This window comes from Lacerta agilis, chromosome 8 (assembly GCF_009819535.1).
Source record: "Lacerta agilis isolate rLacAgi1 chromosome 8, rLacAgi1.pri, whole genome shotgun sequence".
Classification (NCBI taxonomy): domain Eukaryota; kingdom Metazoa; phylum Chordata; class Lepidosauria; order Squamata; family Lacertidae; genus Lacerta; species Lacerta agilis.
Genome location: NC_046319.1, coordinates 48921039 through 48947338, shown reverse-complemented (window position 1 = coordinate 48947338; position 26300 = coordinate 48921039). Strand labels below are relative to the sequence as shown.

Genomic DNA, 26300 nt, shown 5'->3' with positions numbered 1-26300 from the left:
TGGGTGTGGGTGCTGTTCTCAAATCCCAATTAAGTTTCCACACCTGTGTAAGCTTGCTTCATTTTTGTAAGCTGCTTTGGGTCCAATATTGATGGAGATAAGTAGGATATAAGTCGCTAAAATTTAAAATAGAATAAGAAACTAATGTTCAGAGCAGATCTTCTTTCACAAAACAAAGTATGAACTCATGGCTAGCAACTTGCAGCTCCACATTTGCAAAGCTCATGTTCCAGAGCTTCCCTTTGTGGAAAGATTAGGATTTTGTAACATTCTTGGGGTGCAACAACACCCCACCTTTGGGGAGCCTCCTAGAGCCATGGAGAAGCAGTGGTGAGATAGTCTGATTCAGTCAGTCCCAGGTAGAGGGAGGTCCCACGATCTCTCCTTGAGCAGTGCAAGCTCTCCTTGCAGCTACTCCTGCACTGGTGCTGCAAACAACTGAACAGGCCAGAGCCCTGTGTGTGTGCCTGCCTGCCAGTTTTGGACAAGGAAGGAAGGAGCTGAGGCTGGGAAGAAGCCCCTTTTGACAAGGGGCCAGAGCCCAAGATAGAGTATGGGGACCTGAAGAAGTCACTCCTTGGAGCCATCTGCATCAGGACCACAAACCCTTCTTGTCTCACCCCAGAACAGAAGGATGGAGGCAGCTGGGAAGATCTTGAGATACTTCTTGGTAAGTGAAGCATTCTGGTGCCTCTTTTTGCACAGGTTGATCTTAGCCACCCACAGCCCACCAGCTCCTCAATCCCTCTGGCCCACAAAACCAGACAAAGGCTGGTTGGTGCTCAGGGAGAGTCCCAGCAATGAATGGAAACCCACCTTCCCTCATGAGGCTGTCACTGAGAGGACGTCTCGGCAGTGGCCCACCATGACGCAGCAAGCACAGTTTTCTCCGGAGAGTCAGCAGTTGGGGGAGAGGCTGCACATTTCATGGGAGAGCGGCGAGGGGATCTCTTGGTCTTTTCATTCCAGTATGACTGTAAGTGTGTGTGCAGGCTCTGACTTTGATCATATGCTTGCTGGTGGTGGGGATGCTTAACTCTTCCCTCATCAAAATTGCTCCCCTAGATCAGGTCTAAGTCTCATGGAGAGAAGATTGTATTTCTTCCTCCCACCCCCAGCAGCATTTTTTTTTTTATGGGGGAAGAGTCACATCAGGCATTCAGCCCCCCACTTCTCCATAACTGCTCAATTAAACATGTTTGAGCCATCACCTCAAGAGAGTGGGGTGCCTTCCATGACTTAATCTGTCAGAGTGCAAGCCCCACATCTTCTGAGCACCATGAGACACCAGTGATGGTTCCTTTGTCCTTCCTTCCTTCCTTCCTTCCTTCCTTCCTTCCTTCCTTCCTTCCTTTCCTCCCTTCCTTTCCTCCCTCCCTCCCCTTCACAACTGTGGCATTTATTCCTGTCCCAGTACAAATGAGGGAGATCAGCTGAGCCCCCTGGAAAGCAGGGAGGGGCATCCAGTCCAGGAGAGGCTGGGCTGACTTTGAGCAGGCTATCTGCCTGGCCGCTTGCATATCTTGGTCTCCTCTCTAGCCAGAGAGATGGAAATGAATTGTCGCGAATACTGCCAGGGAGGAGGAGACCAGAGGCATCGGCTCTGCATTCTATGCCAGGGCTGAGTGGCTCTCTCTTCTCCACTGCTCTGCTGGCAGGAGACAGCGACTGCATCCTTCACATGTGTGCATTGGGGCGCCTCCCTCCACACACAAGCAATTTCAGTTTTCTGCCTCCATAATCTGTCTCAGTGTTTCTGCGCTGTTTCTAGTGTGTGGCTCACAGAGGATGTGCTCATGCTATGTGTGGCTGTCCCTGCCCTTCAGTTGGCACTGCCCCACCCACCAGCAGTTCCAGAAACCTGAGGTTGCTTGTGGGCACGCATACAGGTACTTTGTTTACTTGTGCATGCAAACCTTTAAAAAAAAGCACCGGGTAATACAAGTTTCCTGATATGCCAGAGCAGTAGGGGGGAAAAGAATGTGCCCGTCTGGCTTCGAGTCAGGCCAGAATTTGATGCTACTCCTCTGAAAGGCCTGCCCCTTCCTTTCCTCCCCTTTTGCTTTTCCGTCTCCTGCACCTGCAAGGGCAGATTTTATTATTATTTTTCATATTATTTTCAAGCGCAGTTCTGTGCAAGTGAGCTGCTTGAAAATAAAAATAACCACAAACATGACTTCAGCAATGACCGGTGAAAAAGGCAGGCTGCATCCATTCCTTTAGGCTGATGGAAGCATAATGGCAGGGGAAATGTCAGCCACGCATGCTGAAAGAAACACCCAATGTACTTCCACAGTCCGGTAATATGTGATTTTATATTGAATCTTCTACCCTAATCAGATTGGATTAATTGGATGAGGAGAATGTGTGCACATTGCAAAATACTAACAACAACAGAGATACGAGCGGCTTCAAATGCGTATAAATCTCCATTGTGGGCAAGCCGAAAAGCCCCTTATTATTATCATTATTATTATTATTTTGGCAGGGTGGGGTGTTGACTGCAAACTGGAATAAAGTGTGTGCTGAAATTACTGCAGATGGCTGCTGTGTTCCATGGGCACCCCCTCCCCTTTGAATTTCCCCTGTCCAACACTGGAGTTTTGCTTCTGATTCAGCTTTATGATGGAGCTACATGGTAGCATCCAAAGGCAAGTCCAAGTGAGGGTAAGGGGCTCCTTCCTTCTCCACTCTGGCAAGGAAATGATGGCTGGGAGTCCTTGCCATTGCTGCCAGGGTTGAAATAGGAGCAAAACTGTGGCCAGCTGTACACAAAAAGGGTGTGAAGTCTTCCTCTCCTCTCCGCTATCAAGGCTTCCTTATGGAGCTGAGTAGAATATCTGGCTCCTTTACCTTGGCTTTGAATAGAAATTCTAGGCTGTGGTGCCCTCTGGCTCAAAGTTTGACCCATGTGGACCAGAGCCCAACACATCTGCACTTGTGAGTCCAATGGAGATGATGTGAGGCCTGCCTGTGTCTTGGCTAATTGGAATGGGGATCTTGCAGTAGAAGAGTCACTTGGCTTTGCAACTTTCTCAACAGGGGCCAGAGCTTAATTTCACTCATGCTTAGAAATGAGCCAGTGTGGTGTAGTGGTTAAGAGTGGTAGACTCGTAATCTGGGGAACCGGGTTCGCGTCTCCACTCCCCCACATGCAGCTGCTGGGTGACCTTGGGCTAGTCACACTTCTCTGAAGTCTCTCAGCCCCACTCACCTCACAGAGTGTTTGTTGTGGGGGAGGAAGGGAAAGGAGAATGTTAGCCGCTTTGAGACTCCTTCGGGTACTGAAAAGCGGGATATCAAATCCAAACTCTTCTTCTTCTTCTTCTTCTTTTGAGTCACTTTAGGGAGACACCCAGGTTTTAATCTTGGCCTTTCTCATTCATGCTCAAGAACACCTTGGTTGAGAGAGACCTCTTAGTTTTCAGCCACAGAAGGAACAGGTTAAAATTCCCATCATGGGTCAAGCCCGCAGTGTGGTTACTGGTGGATGAAGAATTGATGTCACCAACAAACATCCGAATCTTTCATCTTTAGGGTTGTAAATTAGCCGGTGTTATCATGCACAATTCTGAGATGGTTTAGGAAAAACAAGACAAATTTGTCCAATTTGAGCAGTTTCTATGGTTAACATGTTTCAGTTTAAAAAGGGATGATCCAAAATAGTGGTAAAATCAGTAAGTTCTAGTATCTGATGCCCCTGGGGATCCATCAGAGCTTGCACTGCCCTGGTTCCCACCAAACTAAACTCTGCTTGTAAGCTTCCTTTTAAATAGGTGCCTTGTTCTCGTTGCTTCATCGGGTTCAACCTGTTGTTTGCTAACTACTGATGGAAGTGTTGCAGTGTTTGGTTAAGGAACTCTTACTTGAACTTCTGTTCTTTTGCGCTTCCTTTGTTTGTTTGAATTAAGCTTAGTCTATTGTAAAAATTTGCCTCTTTCTTTAATGTTCACGTGTATCATTCGAGGGACCCAAATGGTAGCCAGGCCACATCACTACATCTTGTGTGAGTATCAGTCCCACAGTTTAACTCTGTGCTGCGTGAATCATTTTCTTTTCTCTGGCCTGGATCCCCCAAATTGAGCTTTGATGGAAGTCCACAAGCTCTCCTGTTAAGAGAGACAGAGGGAAACTTGCCTCTGTCCGCTTTTTCAGTGCCAGGTCTAATTCTGTGCACCTCTGTTACCTTCACACTTAACTTTTTCCACACTAAGAAACCCCAAACCTTTCCTTGTACTGGAGTAACCTCTATTCCCTCAAGAATCCCGTTTGCCCTTTGCTGAACCTTTTGCAGCTCTTCAATATCCTTTTAGATGAGAGCTAACCAGAACTGTACGTATACAGTCTTCCCAGTGTGGTCACTTCATAGATTGGTGTACAATTGTGGCATTATGATGTCAGCAGCTTTATTTTCAATTCCTTTCCCAATGATCCCTAAGCATGGGTTTCAACGGCCAAGTTGTTCACCAGGGCCAGATGATTTAAGCATATAACTCCATTCCTGGCCCAACTGCACTGGCTGCCAGTTAGTTTCTGGGCCCAATTCAGAGTGTTGTTTTTGACCTATAAAGTAGCAGTACCTCAAGGACTGCCTCTCTCCATATGAACTGACCTGGACCATACAATAATAATCCGAGGCCTCTCTTCGTGTGCCCCCTCCATGAGTGGCCCAAAGGGTGGCAACACGAGAACGGGCATTTTCTGTGGCGGCTCCCCATTTGTGGAATGCCTCTCCCTAGGACGGCTCACTTGGCCCCTTCATTACGTATCTTCAGGTGCCAGGGCAAAACTTTCCACTATAACCAGGCCTTTTAGAAGTGGGTGGGATTTCTTGTTCTATGTGGGGTCTACTGTCTGTTTGTTTGTTTGCTTGTAAGTCACTTTGGGTTGCCCTGGGTAAGCTGATTTAAGTACATACAAAGCTGCCACAAATCAGGCCAGCACCATCACTGAGCTATCTGCTGTGACCCCAAGGTATCGTTGCTGGTCAGTCACTGCCAGTTCAAACTGCAGGGACATAGGTGTGAAATGAAGATACCTTCCTGCTCACTATACACTCATTCATTCATTCATTCATTCCCCACCCTTCACCCTAAGGTCCTACTTACATTGAACTGCATTTGTATTTTAATGCCAGTTCACCTGGTTTGGATAAATCCTTCTGGAGCTCCTCAGAATCCTCCCACTCCCCTGAACAAATTGATATTGTCAACAAACTTAGTTACCTGAGTGCTCATTCCTCACTCTAGCTCATTTATCAACAAATTAGACATCTGCTGCTCAAAGCACAGGTTTCAATACTGATCATTGGGAGGCTCCACTTCCTACATCCCTCCATTCAGAAAACTGTTCACTTATTCCTACTCTTCACTTCCTGTTCCTTAATCGCTTACTGATCCAGAAGAGGTCCTGCCCTCATGACTGCTAAGCTTACTCAGGAGTCTTGGGTGAGGTCCTTTGTCGAACTGCTCACCTCTAACTATATGCTTGTTAAAACAAAATCGAAAATTCTTTCCAGTAGCACCTTAGAGACCAACTGAGTTTGTTCCTGGTATGAGCTTTCGTGTGCATGCACACTTCTTCAGATATGCTTGTTGACACTCTCAAAGAGCTCCCAGTGAGTTGGTGAAACAGGAGCCCAGGGCAGCAAATGTTTCTCTGATTAAAGAGCAAAAATAAAATAAAAATATATTTAAAACTTTTAAAACTATTTAAAACACCTAAAAACAATAAAATGCAAACAAAAACAAAAAAATCAAATTGAAGAACAGATGTAACCAAATCATGTGTCAGTGGGACAGCCCACTGTAACAAATGTTTTCAGCACACGTCTGAAAGAGTACATTGTTGGTGTCTGCCTAACATCAATAGGCAGAGAGTTCCAAAGCAGAGGCTTTGCTACACCCTCAAGGAATGACTCCTTACAAACATGGGATGGATATTGTGTGAGACTTTAAAGATATATTGCCTGGTTTTTTATGGGGTGTAAACGGAAAATCCCAGGTGTGGAACTGCCCAGGCACCTGGCCCTTGGGGATAAGCCCACTGGTTTCTGCGGAGTTAAATAAAAGAAGTCCAGCCACTGGAGCAAGGACAAGACAGGGTTTATTGCGCAATAGGTTACAGTCAAACTGCACCCACAGAGCAGCGTTACAAGAACTTTTTAAAACTATCATATCCCAGAATACAGTTTGGAAACATCATTACTACATCATGAAAGGGAAGGGTTATACATGATTAACATATAGGAAAAACAAAATTAACATATGGGGGAAACAGAGCAATATCAGGGAGATAGCCCTGAGCCAATGTGAATTGGTGTTAAGTATTGCCAAGGATACCTTGAGCACTTATCTGGGAGAGAACAATGGGATTCCAGCTGAGGGATATTAGCCCGGTGGCTTCCTGAAGCACCCAGAGATTACCTGCTGAGGCATTTCCCTGTGCCCTGGTCTCTCGCCTACTGGATCATGGCAGAGAGATGGGTTCCCTTAAGGGCATCACTCCATACCCCAATGAGTTTGCTCGGGAGGAGACTTTGCTTGGGTGACCCCCCCCCCCAATAATTTCTGTAACGGGGAAGGCTGGAGGGTGCTGACAACTGGAAGGGAGAAAAGCAAGACTTAATTTCTCTTGGCCCAGCACTTGTCTCTCCATTGGAGAAAGAGAGAGTGTTGTTTGTTTGTCACAGAGGAAGGAGTGAAGGTGCTGAATGTTGTCAAAAATAAAGCGCTTCAGCATTTTCTGGCTAAGCACAGAAGTGAAAAAGAGTCCTTCCCAAATGCTCTAATTAATATCATCATCATCATCATCATCATCATCATCATCTAGGCTTTTTAGTCTCTGTGGGAAAATGTGGAGGTATCCATGTTTCTTTTTACCTTTTCAGCCCTGGCCAAATTTGTTAAAGCTCTTTTCAAGTGTCCTGCAGCCTGAGACTTTCTCTGCTGAGCTGCTGGGAGTTACAGCCCAAAGCCTCTGGAGATTGGCTGGTATCTGTCCCTTCCCTTAAAAACCCTACTGTCTTCTCTGGGTGAATAGGGGGCTTGTCTATCTTCTCCCCCAAACGTACTGCTGTGAGTAAAGCCTCTGTTTCCACTTCAGAGTAGCAGAATCCACCCAGGGCTGCCTGGATAAGATTTGCTTATCAGTGGAGCATTTCAGTGTTAGTGTTATTGTTTATACTTTCCCCTTTTACAAAGTGAGTTACAAAATATTAAAATGCAGAACAGCTCCCTGCTCCTACTGCCGTCCCTTCCACTGGGATAGAGTCGGGATTCGTCTTCTGTGTTGGTGCATCTTTCTTTTTTTGTGAATGGTTTTATCAATGCACACATAAAATGCATATATTTGCACTTCCTCCCTCATGAGCATGTTTAAAAATTAGAACTTTCGGAAGCAATTCTACATTTAAAAAACCACACACACCAGATTACTGAGCTCCAGCAAATCAAAATCATGAAATTGTATGTAAATATAGTCCTTCCTATTAATAAGATAACTTATAAATAGTCCTGATATTTTCCAGAGACTATATCCTAAAGGTTTCCCAGCTATTTTCCTCCCAGTTGTCTCTGGGTGTTTGCTGCCTTGTTGTTCCACGAGAAAAGGAGGATCCCCAGTTAACACTGCCCATCCTTTTGCCTGCTTTCTCTGACTGTCGGCTACAGCATCATGCATGCTCCACCCTGTATTCAAACAAGCCAGCCATCTGTTCCCTCCATTCCTGGCATGTGCCTTCCCTCCCCAGGCTGCAGCAGTGCATAGACAATAAGTTGTACCTAGTCCTTCATGAAAACTGGTGTCTTTAAAGTACCCAGATGGAATAATCCAAAGGAAATCCACTGGAAACACGAGAAGGCAAACATGTCATTTCCTTGCTTATTTTTACTACTTTAGAGGCAAAATACCCCCAACATTCCTTGACACCCCTATCCCTCCAATTCCTCTGCCTCCTGAGGGCAGACCCCTGCCCCTTTGTACCCATCTCCCCGATGCCTCTCACCCAGCCAGAGCAGCCCTCACTCACTCACCCACCCACTCCCTCCCTTCTCCTTCCAGCCAGGGTAAGAATTGCATTGACTTGCGGAAAACCCTGGGCAAATTTCAGCAGAGTGTAGGTGTGTGTCTCGTGTGTCTCCTCCGTGGAGCAGTCTTTGAAGTGGTGGTGGTGGAGGGGGCTCCCCAAGGTCTGTCGCTCTCCAGCTAACGCCAGGTTGTCTCTCTTCATGTGTAGATGGGCCCCCCTCCACCTGTGCAAGGTGAGAAGCTGGAGCCAAAACAGCCCGGCAGCATCAGCACAAGGAAGCTGGAAGGTAAAGTGGAAGCTCTTTTGTGCAGCCTCTTCTCTTGGAGAGACCCGGATGGCTTTGTCCTCCTCCTGCCTCTGCCAAATAGCGCTCTATAGTCAAGACCATTTGCAGTTTCCGGCTTGTGCTGTTGATGGCCTGGAAGGAGGGGAACTTGGGGAAGAAGCTTCAGGAAAAGGCAGGAGGGGAAATCATAAGAGCAACATCAACAACAATCGTGATCAGCCTTTATCTTGTGCTGTTGAGCGTTTGGTGTGCTTCAAGCATATGAGCACAGGCTTAGTTTCTCGGCCACAGGGTGCAGAGCTGAGGCTGGCAGGAATTTGCTTTCTCAGCTTGCTTGGGAGAGCTAGCATTGGATCCAGGGACTTGTGCCATTCCAGGTTGCTGCTGCCTCTGCTGTGTGCTGCTAGGTCTCTGCCTCACTTGTAGAGTTGGAGAGGGCAGGGCACGTCAGGGCTTGGCCTGCACCTCTGCAAGCATCACTAGTGCATCCACCACCTGACACCGCATGGCTCAGGGGCGCCTAGAAACACTTGCAGTGCCTGGTGGGGAAAGTCCGCCACTGTCGCTTTCAGGAAAAATATATTCCCGCATTGCTGTTCTGGAGCTGGTCTGCTAGCTCTGTGTTGGAGCAGTAGGTATCCGCTTGCTTCCTACTGAGACACCTCTTCAGGACTTGCCTTAAAGGTTGTTATAGGGCTCCATTGCTTGAAAGCGCTAGGCAAATGTGATGTGTTGTTACAATGCCACACAAGTTTAGCTTTTGTCACCTGCCTCGGGAAGGTTGTGCAGGGCTTCACCCACTTTGGGGGGGGGCAGTGGGCGCATTTGGAATGCTGAGGGAGTGCTGTGGGCACCAGGGGTGGGTGGAATGGCTGTTGTGGGGAGGGGTGTGTGCATGGCATCACACACAATGGGTGCCACATCTTACGGGGGATGAGACAGAGAATGGTGTGAGACTGGACTCTGGGATAGGTGCCTTTTCCCGACTGATGGAGGGAATAGGATCCAAGAAGGAGAGGAAAACACCTCCATCAGCTACCACTGCACTTGCCCACAGGGAAAAGCTCTTTGCACCTCTCCTCAGCTGAGAACGGAGCAGAGGGAGGGTGCCCAATCCTGGTATCCAGTGAAAAGCAGGCATGTTTAAGGGGGTGAATCCAGGGTATGAGAGGCTGAGGGGGATATTGTACATTTCTGAGGGGGTATTTTTTGAGTCCATTCACAGGCACCATATGATGTATTGAATGGTGCACTGGCAGCCCTGGGTGCCATTTGGATGACTCCTGCCTTAGGGTGAAGAAGTACCAGGACTAAATAAACAAGGGGCAGCCCAAAGGCCTCTTCTCCAGAAGAGCTGCTCTTCTGAAGTCTCAAGTGCTGTCCTTGACTTGGTGCTTTCCATCCCTTCTAGAAAGATAGAAGGAATTCATGCTCCTTTATGGGCAGACTGCCAAGCTGGCAGTGACACCTGTCTGTAGCTATTGACCTACAAGGGCTGTTGCTGAGATGGGTTCACCTGTTCATTGCTTGGACTGGAAATATTTTTTTGGAGTGCCACTCTGAGGCTAGCATCCCTGGCAGGATTGCACAGGTATTTCAGATCATTGCATAGGACAGCTGCTGGGCTGGTAAAACGACTTTAGGGCTAGACACCCAAACATCACCCCTGGTTTGGCGTGAGGTGCTTTTTCCCTGAGAAAGGCAAGCAAAACGGTCCTTGCTTGACCTATGGGCAGGGGTTAGACATGGTGGGGAGATTTGCAGAGTTTTTTGTTCCCCACCTGTAAGACTTGGAGCCACCTTAATGCTTGTTTGCACTTCTAAATGCCCAGCCCTCAATGGTGGTCCCTGGGGCTCCCCTAAAATTCATGGGTGGGGGGGGAGAAAGCAGAAGGAGAAGTTCCAGACCAAGAAGAGGCCAACGGAGGGAGGGAACCTGCGGCTGTCCCTGGGCAGGAAGCTGCTTTCTGCAGACTAATCCAAGGCATCTTTGAGCCCACTCTGGACTTGCTCAGTGGTCAGCCTTTCCCTGCACATGCTCATAGGAGCTTTGTTCCTATGACTGACCCTGTGACAGGCATCAAGACCAAGTAGGTTGCTGGGGTGATGCCTGGCTTCCAGGCTGGACCCCAATCCTCTGTCAGAGATGCGTTTGCCGATAGTCAGAAGAGAAGGGCTTCCCACCACCAGAAGTCACAGGAGCTTCTCAAGTCTGTCCTCTACTTTGTGGATTAGCTGTCCAGGGCAGCTCCTTAAAAGGCATTGGCACTGCGGTGGCCCACAGCCAGCACCCGGTCCTCCAAGGCAAACTGGGCAACTTTCTACGGCCCCACACTTTAGCACCCCCATCCAATGCACAGCTTTGGCAACACTTCAGTTTCTTCATTAAGTGTAATATTCAAGAAATGTACTGCAAATTAGATGTAGTGCATTTTGTATTTCTCAGTGTGCTTGTCTGGAGAGGTTATTTTCAAAGTTGACATTGATGAAAGAATTACCTGATCTCTTTTGCATTGCAAGAATGCCCAGCATTGGGAGAGGTTTGGATCGCAGTGATTTGATTAGGATGCTTCTTCCGAGGTGGCTCCCAAAAGTTCATTTCATTATGCAGGGTGCTGGAGCATCGACTCTTCCATGATCAATTGCTATGTCAGTATTTATCAGTGAACTGGCTGTCACCAATTCCCCATAGGTCCCTCCTAGCATGATATCACACACTATGCTTTTTAGGCTTGTTATTTGTTTGTTTGTTTGTTTGTTTGTTTGTCTTTCTGTTGATGTGTTCTAGTAACGGGTGGCTTTAATTACTCTCACATAGATGGGGGCAAATGTGTGTTCACTGGTCACTGCTGTCTCTTCCAAACATTAGTTGTTTGCAAGAGCTGCATCTGGAAGGAGGGGGGTGTCTTTCTCTGGAGGAGCAGGTTGGGCTGGAAAATGGCTGGCTCCGGGGCTGCCTGGCGAGGGCCCATCCATCTGCCAGAGACACTTGGCATCTGCTCTTGGGTGTGGGAGGAAGACAAACAGCTGCCTTCATGCTTGAAATCAAGTTACTGTCCACAAAATGGCTGTGTGGCCAGCTCCCAAATTGGATGAGGATGGGGATGATGGCAGCCCCCCCCCCCCCGTGTGCTGGAGATGCTGGATGGATGAAGGCAAAAATGGGCCATCAAGGAGGAGTTTCAGAGCCTCCAGGGATGTGATGTGGGAACACTGCTTTGGGGGAATGGTGGCACTCTTAATCTTGATCAGCGTGTGATGTTCTTTCTTACCTGCCAGGCCCTGAGAGTGTCTACGAAGGGGGAGGAATCAGTTGCCTGGTAGCGTGTGTGTGCTCGAAAGGAAGCAAGAGCTACAATATCTCTGTTGTGGTTCAGGTGCCAGTAGATGCGCCTGCTCAAGCAGGAGGTTGGTGTGGCCCTGGAATTGCCCCAAAGGAGCCCCAATGCCGCATGCCCTGCAGGTTTGGGGATCATTGCCCTCCCAGCAGGAGGAAGGAACCCCTCCAGTGGGCTCTCCTCCTGGGAGCTGGGCTCCAAGTCCCCAAAGTGTGAAAGGGGCCTTTGGAAGGGAAGGGGTGGGCTTGCGCATTCCAGGCTCATGCTCATTGGAGATGGAAGGGTGTGCAGCTCATAGTCCCCTTCAGTAACGCAGCTAGAAGAGTTTTAAGAGCTCAGAGTTCTCTTTTTTTAAAAAAGGGATAGTTCCACAATTTAAAATACCTAAAAATCACATTCATTCTAGGATGAAATGGAGTTCGCTTTGGCTGTCCCAAACATATTTATTTTGGGATAAGCACCTTTGGGTTGTAGAAAAGGATAGTGTAGCTTTAAAGCTAAAACATTAATCTGCATATATCTGTAACCTTGCATGTGCCTGGCTGGCCACCCTGAATACAGGAGGAGCCAGCATTGCCCCCTGGGGAAGAGGGGAAGAGCCAACTGCAACTCTGGCCAGCCACCTCGGGGTGAGATCTGGACAAGGCAGACTCCTCGCGCTTCTCCTCCCTTAGCTTCCTTTCTCTCTCTCTCTCTCTCTCCCCCCCCCCCCGGGCACTGCAGGTGAAGTTTATGACATGGCCTCAGACCGCCTGCAATCTGGCTTTCTTTCCGTGTTCTGCTCCGCTTATCTCTTCCATTCCGTGTCTTGGGGCAAGGCTTGTTCCTGATAAAGCTGCCTTTCGTGGGCATTAGATGAGTTTGCCCACACGCTGCGGTTATCTGCTCAGATAGGGAGCTGACTGAAACCCCAGCAGCGCAGCAGAGGTAGCAACAGCCAACAGCTTTGTCACCACCCTTCCTAGGCAGGTCACATCTCCTCTGCCTCTGCTGCTGCCTGGTGCTTGGAGGGAGGCTGGCTTCTCTGCGGGGGGCTTCCCCACCGGCTTTCTGCCCTCCTTTGGTTCAGAGAAAAGTGTAATAAGTAGAGCAATGAAGCAGGAGGTGCCATGGCCTCTTTTGCTTTGAGGAGCAGGACGAGGGGGCGGGGAGAGGTTCCTAACCCCCATCACAACCACCTCAGAAAAGCAGTATCAAACCTCTGGTTGGCCCTGTTGGTGGTGGCAGAGGAGCTTAGCGTGCTGCCTGGTTGGCACTGACCTGTGGCCTTCTTTCTGGTTGTGCATTGAACTCTGCACGTGAGTAGAAATTAGTACTTCCCATTTTCAGGACCCAGGCATGCCTTGCAGATATGTTGTGCTGTGCTCTGACATGCCCAGACACAAATGAAACTATTGGGTTGTTGATGTTTTTGAAATTTCAGAGGTGCCTGTGCGACGCCAAAATTGGGCGCCCCCTGCCTCTCATGCTCTATCCTGAATGATAGTTGTGGCATCCCTTGCAACACCCAGTGTGACCAAAGACGTTGCGCTTCCCTAAATCCACTTCTGGTTTAATTGTATGAAGAAGTCCTTTCTTTTGTCTGCCCTGAATCTTTCAGTATGCAGCTTAGCTGGGATCTTGGAGTAAAGGATATAGACAAGATAGATAGATAGATAGATAGATAGATAGATAGATAGATAGATAGATAGATAGATGATGGCTATGCATTGCCATTATAGTGGTACCTCGGGTTAAGAACTTAATTCGTTCGGAGGTCCATTCTTAACCTGAAACTGTTCTTAACCTGAAGCACCACTTTAGCTAATGGGGCCTCCCGCTGCCGCTGCGCTGCCAGAGCACGATTTCTGTTCTTATCCTGAAGCAAAGTTCTTAACCTGAAGTGTTATTTCTGGGTTAGCGGAGTCTGTAACCTGAAGCGTCTGTAACCTGAGGTACCACTGTACTATGAGAAAAAGGGTTTGTGTGAATTACTCCTTATTTCTTTTCTCCACACCCTGCATAAACACATCTCCCTTTTTTCTAAACTAAAAAGCCCCCAAAGGTTGTAGCCTTCCCTCAGGGGGGAGCTGCTCTGCCAGCCCCTTCATTTCACACTTTTTCTGCCCCTTCCCACCTGCTCTACAGTATCCTTTTGATGCGTGCAAATTCCAAGATCTATCAACCTGGGCTTGGTGCAAAAAACAAAACAAAACCCATTCAGATTGAAACCATTGTGAGCCCAGGGATTTGTACATAATCCCAGAACTGAATGGCATTTACAACCTTTCCACACAAAAGTCTACCCTGGGCTATTTGGGGGGCGGGGGTCATTATGAAAGAATTGGAACTCAGAAATCCTTACTGATCTTCAGGTCACCCAGAGATCTCCCTGTTGACCCTGATCCACCTTCTGTCTGCACCCCCCCCCCCGCAAAACCAGGCCTAACCTTATGACTTTTAAACTCCCTGTCTCCCTTGTTAGATTTAATCTTTCCTTTTGCCCTTCAGTCCTGAATGCTTTTTGCTGTCTGCCGTTTTGAAGTTGTATAAAAACTTCAAATGGGTTGAAGGCTGGTGAGTTGCCTCCATTGCCTGATTATTTCCTCCAAATTGTGATGCCCCCCTTTGTGATTTTCTAGTCCCCTTTTGCCCACTGGCCAGATAGAGTGTGACCCACCTGGCCTTCAGGATTACCTAGGGAGGGGGGGGCACATTCCTCAAGTGTACCCCCCTGCCTGCCCTCCCATGTGGCTGATTTCCCTACACTTAATTGCAGGGCCAGCATCACTTAAGCTAAGCTGAAGAAGCGCCAGGGTCTTGGCCACATGACAAAAAAGTGTAAAATCAGAGGATCAAACTGATTTAGCCAGGGAACCAGGCTGTGCCGAAGCTGCTCCTTTGGCCCCGAGTTGTGCAAGTCCGCCTGTGTGTGCAGCACATCAGCTTCCCAGGCTGCCTCTTGGCCTGTCGCTCAGTGTTAATGGTTAATGTTGCCATAAAACCCGCTGTTGAGGTTTGTAATCTCTGGGAAGGGAAGCTATCAGCCAGCCATCAGAAGTGAAAAGAACAGTCTGTACCCTGCACAGGCAGGCGGTGGGTGGGGTGTTTATGGCCCTCCCTCACTTCCTCTTTCAGCAGGGGTGGGGGAGAGAAAGAGCAGCTACTGGCTGCTGTCCCTGGGAAATGCAGAGAGGGGTTGTCACAAGTCCCTTAACCTGACTCTGGGGCAGGACAAGATGTCCTCTCACCTGATCTGCTGCCAGGTGCTCCACCTGCACTCATGAGGTGTTTTTTTGGGGGGGTGGGTGGGAAGCAAAGCAGAGGTACCTCCAAGGTACCAAGCTGAAAAGAAAGGAGTCTTGTGTTACACACACACACACACACACACACTTCTCATCTCAAGGACCACTGCCCAAGTCCAGGTCTTCTCAGCCTGCTCCTCAGTTACTTGGCAAACAACTACCACTCTGCTCATCCCCATTTGCACATGAGGGTCCCAAAAGCTCTTGGACCCTGTTCAGTATTTGTGCTGATTCTCACTATTGGTACAAGAGTTCAGGGTGGGGAGAGAAAGGGCAGTGTTCCTCCCAGAATTCCAAGCCCCTCACCTCTCACAGGATACCTGCTTTGTGTTCACCACCTGATATAGGTGGAGCTACATTTGTGTGCATACTCAGCCTTGCCTCTGGCTGCTAACTTCTCCCCTCCTCGCTCTCTCCCTCTGCCAAAATGTAAACAGCATCTTCTCCAAACGGAGATCTGCTTTGTTGCCCATGGACTATTAGTGGCAGAGGTAGTAAGGATAACTGCAGTGAACCCTAAGAATAGCTGGTGGCCTGTCCTGTTCTGATGGTGGCTAGCCAGGTGACCTGAAGGGAAGCCCAGAAGCAGAAGCTGAGTGCAGCAGCCCCCTCCCCAATTGTGGTTCCAAGCACCTGGTATTCAGAGATGCACTGCCTCCAACAGTGGAGGTAAAACATAGCTATGAGGGATAGTTGCCATTGATAGTTTTCTCCTCTGTGAATTTCTCTAATCCACTTTAAAAGCCATCCAAGTTAGTGGTCGTCACTGCTTCCCGTGGGAACAAATTACATAGTTTAACTATGTGCTGCGTGAAAAACTACTTCCTTTTGAACATCGTGAATCTTCAGCGTTGTGAGAGAGGGAGGAAAACTTTTCTCTATCCACTTTCTCCGTGCTGTGCATTATTTTTATAAATTTCTATCGTGTCTCCTCTTACTTGCTTCTTCTCTAAATGAAAAAGTCCCAAAAGCTGCAACCTTTCTTCATAGGGGAGTCTCTCCATCGCCATGATTTTGGTTGCTCTTTTCCAAACCGTTTTTGGCCGTATGGCATCCTTTTTGAGGAGAGGTGACCAGATCATGCACGCAGTGTTTCAAATGTGGTTGCACCATAAATTTGTATAACAGCATAATGATATTGGCAGTTTTATTTTCAGTCCCTATCCTAATGTTCCCCAGCATGGAATCTACCCTTTTCACAGCTGCCACACACTGGGTTGAGATCTTCACCAAGGTAACCATTATGCATCCCTCAATTGGGAGAACTGTTCATGTATTCCTACCCTCTGCTTCCCTAACCCCAAACCCATAAGCGTAGATGTGAAATTAGGATTTATTGCCCCAATATGCCTTACTTTACACTTGTTTGCACTGAATTGCATTTGTCATTTTACCTCCCATTCACTCACTTTTTGGAACTCTTTGCAATCCTTTGAAAAACAAACAAAAAACCCCAAACCCTGAACAATTTAGTATCGTTAGCAAATTTGGCTACCTTGCTACTCACCCCTAACTCTACACCCCTCCATTCAGAGAACTGTTCATTTATTCCTGCTCTCTGCTTTCTGTCACAGGAACACCTCTTCTTTTTATTCCACAACTGCTTTGACTTTTGTCAAAAGCTTTCTGAATGTCCAACTGTGTGTCAACTGGATTTCTTGTCTATATGCCTGTTAACACCCACAAAGAACTTGTAATAGGTTAGTGAGTCAGGATTTCCCTATGCAAACTTGTTCCCAGAAAGCCAGGAGGTCATTGCACATTACACCTGTGACTTCAGTCCACCAGGCAGATAGTACCGGAGTAAACATAAGACGGTTAGTGTAAAACATTGGAAAACCCTCAAGCTGGCTTTCTGCCTGCATTCTAGCAATTTTGTAGTTTACTGAATTACTTTATTAGCAGCTTAGGTTTTGCTTAGATCAAGGAGAGGAAGGGCATAGTAGTGTGTCCACATTTGGCTGTTTCTCTCACACTGCAGTTTCAGGATTGCATGATTTTGTCACACTAGTACTTTTAATTCTTGGTTTGTTTGTGTGAAAATGCAGTTTGCCCTGCTTTGATTCTGAATTAATGAGCCCAAACAACATACAAATGCCTTTGGAAATCCTGGCAGTGTGGACTTCTGCCCTGCAGTAATGGCTTATGGAGGCCACCCAACAGCCAGCCAGGCCACCATGTGTATGTGTGTGTCTCTGTATGTCCCCGTCCTCCTGCGGTTTATGCCTGCGCGTCATGACTGGGCTCCTGTGCACAGCAGAGGAAGTTGATGGACCCTCAGTGTCAAGGGGGGAAGTTATGAAGGCCCAGAGCACTTCCTTTAAAACAGGGAGCTGTGTTGATTTGGCCCTTGGGTAGGTCTGTGCTTTTGCTGGGACCCCAGCAACGTCTGGTTGTGATGGTGAGAGGTGAGTTTGGGGTTGCGGTTTCTGGGCCCAACTTTTTATTAACTGGCAAAGTTAATGGAGCGGCAATCCAGAGCAGGGAAGTGGAGGAAGCTATTTTTAGAGCTGCCTTTTTGTGCAACAAATCACAAGATAAACAGGCATTTTGTTCCCTTTTCTGTGTGCGCGCAAGGTATATAAACAGCAGGTCCGTGACTGAATGAGTTGTAGAGCCAAGGTCACATCCCCAGGTTGTGGGTGGAGCCACTTGCCAACACCTGAACAGTGGCAGCGGCAGCAGTCAAGTTAACGAGGCAGCAGGAGAAGGGGCTGGAGAAGTGCCAAAGCACCACCAGCAGCCCCTTCTCTCGCCCCCACCCCAACTGCAGCAGCTGCCCTTCATTCTTCTGCATCCTGTAGTGGGAGAATTCCAGATTGTGATGGACTGCAGAGCGAGCTGCCACATCCTGGGAACGCCAACCCCTGCTGTTGTGGCTGATTGACACAGGGGGTGACAAGAAAGGGGTAATTTCTGCCCCGCTTTCTGTCATGCTTGCCATTGCCATTGTGCAAGACCGGACATCCTGTGTCTTTCTTTAAAGGACAACTGTGTGGGCAAATTACAAAAGAAAAAAATTAAAAGCTGCTGTGCTGAATGACCCCACATGGGGTACTGTGGAGTGAAAGGGTGGTTGTGCTGCTACTGAAAATGCTAATGCAAGGCAGTTCAATCCCTGACAAGAGTTTTGTGTCTCTGTGCTTTTTCTGGCATCTCCCAGCTACCTTCCTCCTCCCCGCCTTTTTTCTGATCCTATGGTTCCTGTCCCCACCCCACCCCCCGCAACCTCACCTCTTCCGCCTCTGCTGTAGCAGAGGTCACATCTACACTATGCATTTAAAAGCACATGGTTTCCCCCACAGAATCCTGGGAACTGTAGTTTAAGGGTGCTGGGAATTATAGCACTGTGAATGGTGAACTACAGTTCCCAGGACTCTTTTGGGAAACCGGGTGCTTTAAACGTATGGTGCGGTTGCAGCCTTTGAGTTTTCAGGCAGCATCTTCATGGCTTGCTGACATAACCTTTCAGTCGTGAATTCCTGCCTCCCTCAGTGCTAATTTATAGAATTTAGTTGTGCCTTTCCAAGCATCTCAGGGCAAAGATCCTGATGCACCTCCACTGGAGCATCTTTACATTTGAACTCCCTCAAATTACAAAGAGCCTTGGAGGTCTTCCCTTCAGTGCAAAAGCACTCAAAGTACGCAGCAATGTGCTGCGAAAGCTCTGCTGAGTGGGATTGTGACTCAGGTGCATCCATTCATCCAGTCCGTCAGTAACAAGGGCAGATTTGTCCCTTCCTCTTTCCCTGGAATCTGTCTCGGGGGCATTTTACTTTGATAACGACAGTTTTCCTGCTCCCCGAACCAGAGCCCAGCATCCCTCACCCACCACCTTTAAACACTTAGTTCATGGCAGTATCTGCTAGTTGGGATAAAGCAGCTCTGATCTGGCCCTCCGGGGAGCCTACAAAGTGACTGCCAGTCCACTGCAAGCACTTTCTGTATTTGCACATTTCATTATTCATTGACAGGAGACGTGTCCGTTCCCTGTCTTTTAGAGTCACCCAGTTTATTCTTCCCTATATGATAGCTCAGTGGAGCTTGACCCAGTATGGACTGCAGTGCTAATTTTGGTAATCCTTGTTTGCCTCCAGTTTTCCATCCATTTTCCTTGGTAATGGTGATTTTTTGGAATGTCAATGAGTTTTCCATGCTGTTCACCCTATGGCTTAGGGAGACTTGACACTCTGCTGCCATCATGCCTGCTGGCAAGCCTTGCAACACCCACATGACTACCTGCTTTTCGTTTTATACTTGCTTAATTTTTAATGGATTTATATTTTTAGTTGTTGTGTGCTGCTTTGGGTACCTTGAGACAGAAAGGCAACATAAAAACAAGCAGCAGCAATAAATTTATAATAATAATAATAATAATAATAATAATAGGTAAAAAGGTAAAGGACCCCTGGACAGTTAGGTCCAGTCAAAGGCAAGTATGGGGTTGTGGTGCTCATCTCGCTTTTCAGGCCAAGGGAGCTGGTGTTTGTCCACAGCCAGCTTTCTGGGTCATGTGGCCAGCACATGACTAAACGCTTCTGGTGCAATGGAACACCGTGACGGAAGCCAGAGCGCATGGAAACACCATTTACCTTCCCGCCGCACCGCTACCTCCTTGCACTGGTATGCTTTCAAACTGCTAGGTGGGACAGAGCAACAGGAGCTCACTCCATTGTGCAGACTCGAACTGCTGACCTTCCAATCGGCAAGCCCAAGAGGCTCTCAGTGCTTTAGATCACAGTGCCACCCGCTCCAATAAAATAATAATAATAATAATAATAATAATAATAATAATAATAATAATAATAATAATATTGGTGGTAGTAAAAGAAAGTGCAGAAGTGTGTCTATTTAATATTCTTGTCATAACAACGCTTGGAGGTAGATCATCTTTATTATTCATGTGCAGTCACTGGAGAACTGAGGCTAGGAGGTGGTCCGTTGTCCACCCTTGCCCACTCTCTTTCTTTTGTCATTTTCCAGGATGTGACACTGGCTTTGGAAAGGTGGCTGCTCATCACTTAGACACCCTGGGACTGACCGTCTATGCTAGCGTCCTGGATCTGAAGAGTCCTGGCGCAGAGGAGCTTCGGCGGAGCTGCTCGTCACGCCTGACCCTGCTGGAAATGGACTTGACCAAAGCTGAGGACATCCAGAGAGTCTTGCAGTTCATCAAGGCTCAGACAGTGAGGACAGGTAACTTGAGAGTGTTGGCAATCTGAACAGAAACAAGGTAGGTGTAGGATTCTCAAGAGTCTCATCTTTGGGATTTGAAACAAAAACATTCTGAGTTTCAAGACTGGAACATGAAAGTGGGTGGTAAGCATAAATCTCAAAATCAGATTAGGTAGTTGAGTGAATTTCTGAAAAAATCTTCAGTCTGTAGGCTGTCTCATATTAAAACGTAACAACCAAACAAACAATCTCCACACCAGCAGTTCCATGGTGCAGTCATATAGGGTTATTTACCTACTAGCAGCAGGTGCAAAAACATTTTGAGTAAAGATGTCAGATGGATAGGTTTTTGCTTAATCCAGCAGCAGCAAAATGCCTTTATTTGTCCATGCACATGGAGGACAAGCGGCCAGGGGAAGAGCAGCCATTTGCTAATTTATTTTTATATATACCACATTATCATAAAAACAAGTCACAGTGGTTTACAACAATATAAAAACCATGCAGCAGAACTGTAAAAATGGAAAGTAAAACAATTACATACATCAGCAAACCAGTTTCCCTCTTGTCATGCAGGGCTCTGGGGCCTGGTGAACAACGCCGGCATCAACACCACCCTTGCGGATGCAGAGCTGACGCCTCTCCACGACTTCCGCAGCTGCATGGAGGTGAACTTCTTTGGCACTTTGGAGCTGACCCAGGGGCTGCTGCCTTTGCTGCGCTCCTCACAAGGAAGGATCATCACCATCAGCAGCCCGGCAGGTAAAGGGAAGGAGAAAACCTTCCATGGGATCTGGTTTTGCCCTTTGGGAGTTGGGCTGCCCTAGGAAGCTGCCTTCCCTAGGAAGTCAGGCCCATTGGTCCATTGAGCTCAGGGCTGCCTATATACTGACTGGCAGTTACCACCGCTGGGGATTGAACTTGGGACCTTCTGCCTGCAAAGCAGGTGCTCTACCAGTGAGCTACAGCCCTTCCCTACTGTTTGACCCTCCTGTAGTCAAGATGGGGGTAGAGAGTAACCCCTCCCTCCTCTCCTTCTGCAGGTAACATGCCGTTCCCCTGTTTATCTGGCTACGGGGCATCCAAAGCTGCTCTCAGCCTCGTCATGGACACTCTGCAGTATGAACTTGCACCCTGGGGGATCCAAGTGAGCGTCATCCTCCCAGGGTATTTCAAAACTGGTAAGAGAATGGCTGGGACCGCTGGCAGTGTACAGGGTGGGTGGGTGGGATAATGTGTCTTTTCCTTGTCTGCTGCTAAGGACTTGCTCTGTTTTGCAGGTTCCAAGGAAACTGAAATTATTGGGGGGGGGGGGTGTTTCCAGGCGTAGCACAGCCTGGGTCTGGGGCTTCCCTTACTCTTTATGTGTGCAGGATCCATCAGTGTGAATTTTGCACACCACAATGAGTTGCCAGTTTATTCTCTTACAGATACATTTGCACTTGAAGGATTGGCTTTGACCCCTCTCTCTGAAGCCCTTACTGACAATCACTTTGAGATGAGATAGAATAGAATAGAATAGAATAATAATTTATTCTAATACTTGATACAATAGTAAATAGTCTATAAGCAAACTAAAATAAAAGTAAAAGAACAAATAAATGTCCCATCTGCCTTGTTGCTATAACTTGGGGCTAACTCTCTCTCCTCTCAATGCATGATTCCTGATTGTTGTGTCCCATCAACTGCTCCAATCTGCCTCAATTCAACTGCTATTACTCATTTCATTCCCAAGATTCAAATGGGAGGAGCAAGGAAACATGAGGAAATGCTGTCTTGTTGCTTGGCTCATGCTGTGGCTTTGGAAATTGTTCCAAACACTGCCCTTATTTTTTCAAGTTTCACTCCAGTCATAAGGACTAGAAACATGCCTTAAGTGGAAGCTGAGATTCTGGGGATGCCAAATTTTGCACTAGATACCAAACTCCAGGATGAAGGAATTGTATAAGCTACATAGGCTACACCCAGCATGGCCTCCTCACCACCTACAAAATAGGTTCTAAGAAATCTCTTACTCCCCCCCCCCAACCTGTTTATTATTTGCAGATGGTTCTTGTAATCATGTTTATTGGAAAGAAAGGAAGGCTCAGCTGCTGGCAGCTCTATCCCCTGACCTCCTGGAAGCCTATGGAGAAGAATACCTGGAAGACATCAACAGGCAGTTTCTTGCTTCCATGAAGTTTGCTGTGGAGGACCTCAGCTCAGTCGTGGAAAGCATTGTGGACGGCCTCCTGTCTACCAGGCCTCTGGTGAAATACTACCCGGGGAGAGGCCTGGGCCCCATGTACTTCATCCACCACTACCTGCCCCACACCGTCCGCAACCTCTTCCTCAAAGCCTTCTTCATCAACCCAAAGTTGCCCAGAGGGCGGCAGCCAAAGCCTTGCAACAGCCCCCAGAAACAGTGAAGGGCACCTTGACAGAGAAAGCCCCTGGAAAGACTTCAGGGCCCAGAGTAGCTGCTTAAGGTGTTTCTACTGAAAATGCACCAGCTCATTTGTGTCAGTGCAGGGAGAGGGCAAGCTGTGGCCATTGCTGCTACCCAGCCATTAATGCCTTTTTCCTAAGTGAGCATTAAAATTATAGGAAGATGGTGGGATTGGGACCCATTCGCTTCAATGAACAGTGTGCTAGAAAAGCCCTACTGAGACCCATGATTGTTGCATTTGGGGAAGGGGGGAGTTACCAGTGGCAAGTGACCCTCCCCCCCAATTCCTGGCTAGCTTTTCTCTCTCCCTTTGTGCCAAAGGAGGTGGCTGCTGCTGCTAACCGATAGTGAAAGGGCTTCACCATACCTCAGCTTTGTGATATACCTCTCCGTAAACTTCAGCTGAGCCAATGCCATGTCTCCTCACTGTACTGTGTCTTCTTCACTGCAAATAGCCAAAGGCCTTTCCAGCTTCTCAGTCTGTATGTAGCACACTCCCCACCCCAGCACAAGCACGGTAATATTCATTAACAATAGTCACCAGAGAAATCATGATCAAAATCAAAGTATTATAATTATGAATCTATATTAGCCATAATTGGTACCTATCTGAATCACTCAGTTCAATCAATAAAAGTATTATATATATATATATATATATATATATATATATATATATATATATATATATATATATATATATATATATATATATATATATATATATATAAAATGCACACCTAGTTTCTTAGCAGCTCTGGAAACAGTAGCCACTGAGTAAATAATACAAAACTGATTATTTTATCCAAATACTGAGGCAGCATATGTTAACAAGGTTTCACTCCCTTGGATCCACATATAATGGGCAAAAAATGAGTTGTCATTTTAGATTGCCTGCATCCAAAAACAAAACACCCCACCCCAGTTTTCATTGATTTCGTCTATTCTGCTCCACAGTCTCAGGTGTAAAGCAGATCAGTTCACATACATACACACATACAGTGGTACCTCGGAAGTCAAAGGGAGTCCATTCCAGAAGTCTGTTTGCCTTCCAAAATGTTCGGAAACCAAGGTGTGGCTTCTGATTGGCTGCAGGAAGCTCCTGCAGCCAATCAGAGGCCATGTTGGACATTTGGGTTCCAAAGAACATTCGCAAACCAGAACACTCACTTCTGGGTTTGTGGCGTTCGGGAGCCAAAACATTCAAGTCGCAAGACGTTTGTCAACCAAGGTGTGACTGTATTCCAAGATTTCCAAGTCTGATTTTACTCTACAAATAGTAGGGCTAATAAGTCTCTACAGAGGGCAACTTCCAGGCACTTGGAAGGCCCACCAGCTGCCCTCCTTTGCAACCAAAGAATTTTAGGAGCTGACAATTTGTCCCAGTAACTTATATTTTAATAGCTGCTAGTTCTCATTTCCAAGAACTTTTGTCAATGCCTCTATGGATTGGGCCATTTACATTTCTGGGATCTGTGACCAAAAACTATAATCTTAAAGGTGAACAATTAATGCCTAGCTGCTCCATCCTAAAAAAGAACCAAATATAAGCAACATTAAAGCATAGCTTGTTTTAGGAGAGTAATTCAAGGTTGTTTGGTCTAGAGCAAGATGAAAACCTTTCATTCCACCAACGCAGGGAGGAAAAAAGAGGTGCATGCATGCCTGTAGCAATGTTGCTTACATAAAAATAAAAATTGGGCCAGCGTGAAACCCTGTTTTACCGTGTCTGTATAAGGGTTCAGGCCGAACACCACTTACCAGAGAGTAAGCCCCACTGAATTCAGTAGGCCTTACTTCTGAGTAGACGTGACTAGGATTGCCACCTTACTTGTGTCAAGATCCCATAATGGCCAGCCCTTACTTTTGTTGTAATATTACAGTGTAATAATAGCTGTATGAGCCAAAGAAATATTTTGCTAATATTAGCTGTAGCCAAATTGCACCATAACCAGATCGAAGATGAAGGTAAAACCTATGAAGGCTGAAAATTAACTGCTTATTTTGACCCTTGAGATAATGGGAGATTAAATGGTGTAATTTGTAGCCTGGTAAGGGTTCAAAGTACAGTATGTACCGTGTTTCCCCGAAAATAAGACAAACCCATAAAATAAGCCGTAGCAGGATTTCTAAGCGTTTGCGCGAAATAAGACATAGTGATAGGTGTGGCTATGCAGCGTACTGATGCGGAGTGGTTAAGAAGACGGGCAGCAAATGACGCAATGAAAATAAGACATTCCCTGAAAATAAGCCATAGTGTGTCTTCTTGAGGAAAAATAAATATTAGACAGTGTCTTATTTTCGAGGAAACACGGTATGTACAAATGGGCTTCTCTACATGTGTTCAACTGAAGGGGCTTGGAGTCTCTGCTCAGCTGGGGACCATGTGAGAAGGCTGAAGGGGCCTGTGGCTGGAACTGCTTGCAGCAGCACCCAAATATTCATCAGTAGTCACTGGTGTCTGCTCATTTGGAGCATCAACCTTAAATGTATGGGGAAAAGAGGGGGATCTCCTAATTTCACAAAAATGTTGCTTATTTGTGCAAATGAACGCAACACATTATAGAACTCTGCTTGTGTGCATCTTGTTAGTACCTCTCATTCCTGCGGCTGACCTCAAGGATGCTGGGCGTTTTCTTTTCTTGCTGCTGTGGCAAACCTGCTGTTCTTCTGTCCTCCAAGCCTCATCGCCATGCAGGAACTGAGCCAAAAAAGGGCTCCCCAAAGGGGGTGCCTCCTTGCCTCCAGAAGAGGGCAGGGACTCCCAGGCAGATGTTCTTCGTGACAAGATTGGTAGGCCAAGGTCGCGATTGTCACTTGGAAATAAATTAAAATGGTTATTTCATACTTTGGTTGTGTATCTTGATGTCCTGGGGGAAACTCAGTGAGTCGGGTCATGTCAGAGAAAGTGTTTCGTTCTAGATGGTGGCAGAGGCAGACAGTGCACATCCAGGCAGTGTGCAGAAAACACTGTCTCAGCTCAGGGGGGACCTGCTGCTGGAGTCCTTGCATGGGTCCTGGGGCTGCAGAGTGGTAGGGGCCTTGTGCAGGCTGGAGCCAAGTGGCCAAGCCAGATCCACCACCACCCCCGGGGCTCCCTGCCCCCTGGTCACACTCAGCCTATCCTTCACACAGTTGCTCTGAAACTTCTCTGGATCTCCTAAGAGGAAGGTACAGGAAGAGATAAATAAAGATGCAACAAAACAAACACCTTCTTAACAAACATAGGGCAGCATAAAGCATCTGCCCAGCCCTTCTGCATGTCCTGGCACTCCCTTCAGCCTTAGCCAGTGATGAAGAATTGGGTAATGCCACTTGCAGTCCCAAGACCTGGAGGGCTGCTGCTTCCTCAGCCTCACTTTAATGTGGAGACATCACAGATAAGAACACCACAGCCAGGCAGGGCCCTGCATCACCTGTATTCTGCATTGTATGGTGGGAGGCGGGCAGACAGTAAAGTCAGCTGGCCCTCATGAGGTGTAGAGCAGCGGTTGCCTTGCTTCCCACCGGCAGAGGTTCTATTCTGTCCACTGACCCACCAAAGAACCCCTGAGCATTGTGGGGGATTTTGCAGCATGTTTCCATGTGTCCGACCTCTGCTCCAATTCTGTGGATGTTTCAAGGCTTCTAATCCATCTGAAAAGTCCTGGGGCAGGGAGCACAGTCACATCTCCCTGCTAGAAACTGCCAAGCATCTCGGACCCTGTCCGGGAAGGGGCTGCTTCTCAGAGGGCCAATATAAACCAGCGGAGCATTGCAA

At 47.4% G+C, this 26300-nt stretch overlaps 1 protein-coding gene across 2 annotated transcripts in view; it reads left to right on the top strand.

The window, feature by feature from the left end:
• The window catches only part of HSD11B2 (hydroxysteroid 11-beta dehydrogenase 2), a 28013-nt gene extending 4838 nt beyond the window's left edge, over nucleotides 1-23175 (top strand). The window contains exons 2-6 of one of the 2 annotated variants that reach the window (XM_033157297.1): nucleotides 8237-8315; nucleotides 19921-20133; nucleotides 20689-20874; nucleotides 21156-21293; nucleotides 22159-23175. In XM_033157297.1, the coding sequence (XP_033013188.1) occupies nucleotides 8237-8315; nucleotides 19921-20133; nucleotides 20689-20874; nucleotides 21156-21293; nucleotides 22159-22520 (978 nt within the window). In that variant the 3' untranslated portion in view covers nucleotides 22521-23175. The remainder of the gene's footprint in view (nucleotides 1-8236; nucleotides 8316-19920; nucleotides 20134-20688; nucleotides 20875-21155; nucleotides 21294-22158) is intronic. The other variant, XM_033157296.1, reaches the window with a different exon arrangement.
• The last annotated feature ends 3125 nt before the right edge of the window (nucleotides 23176-26300 follow it).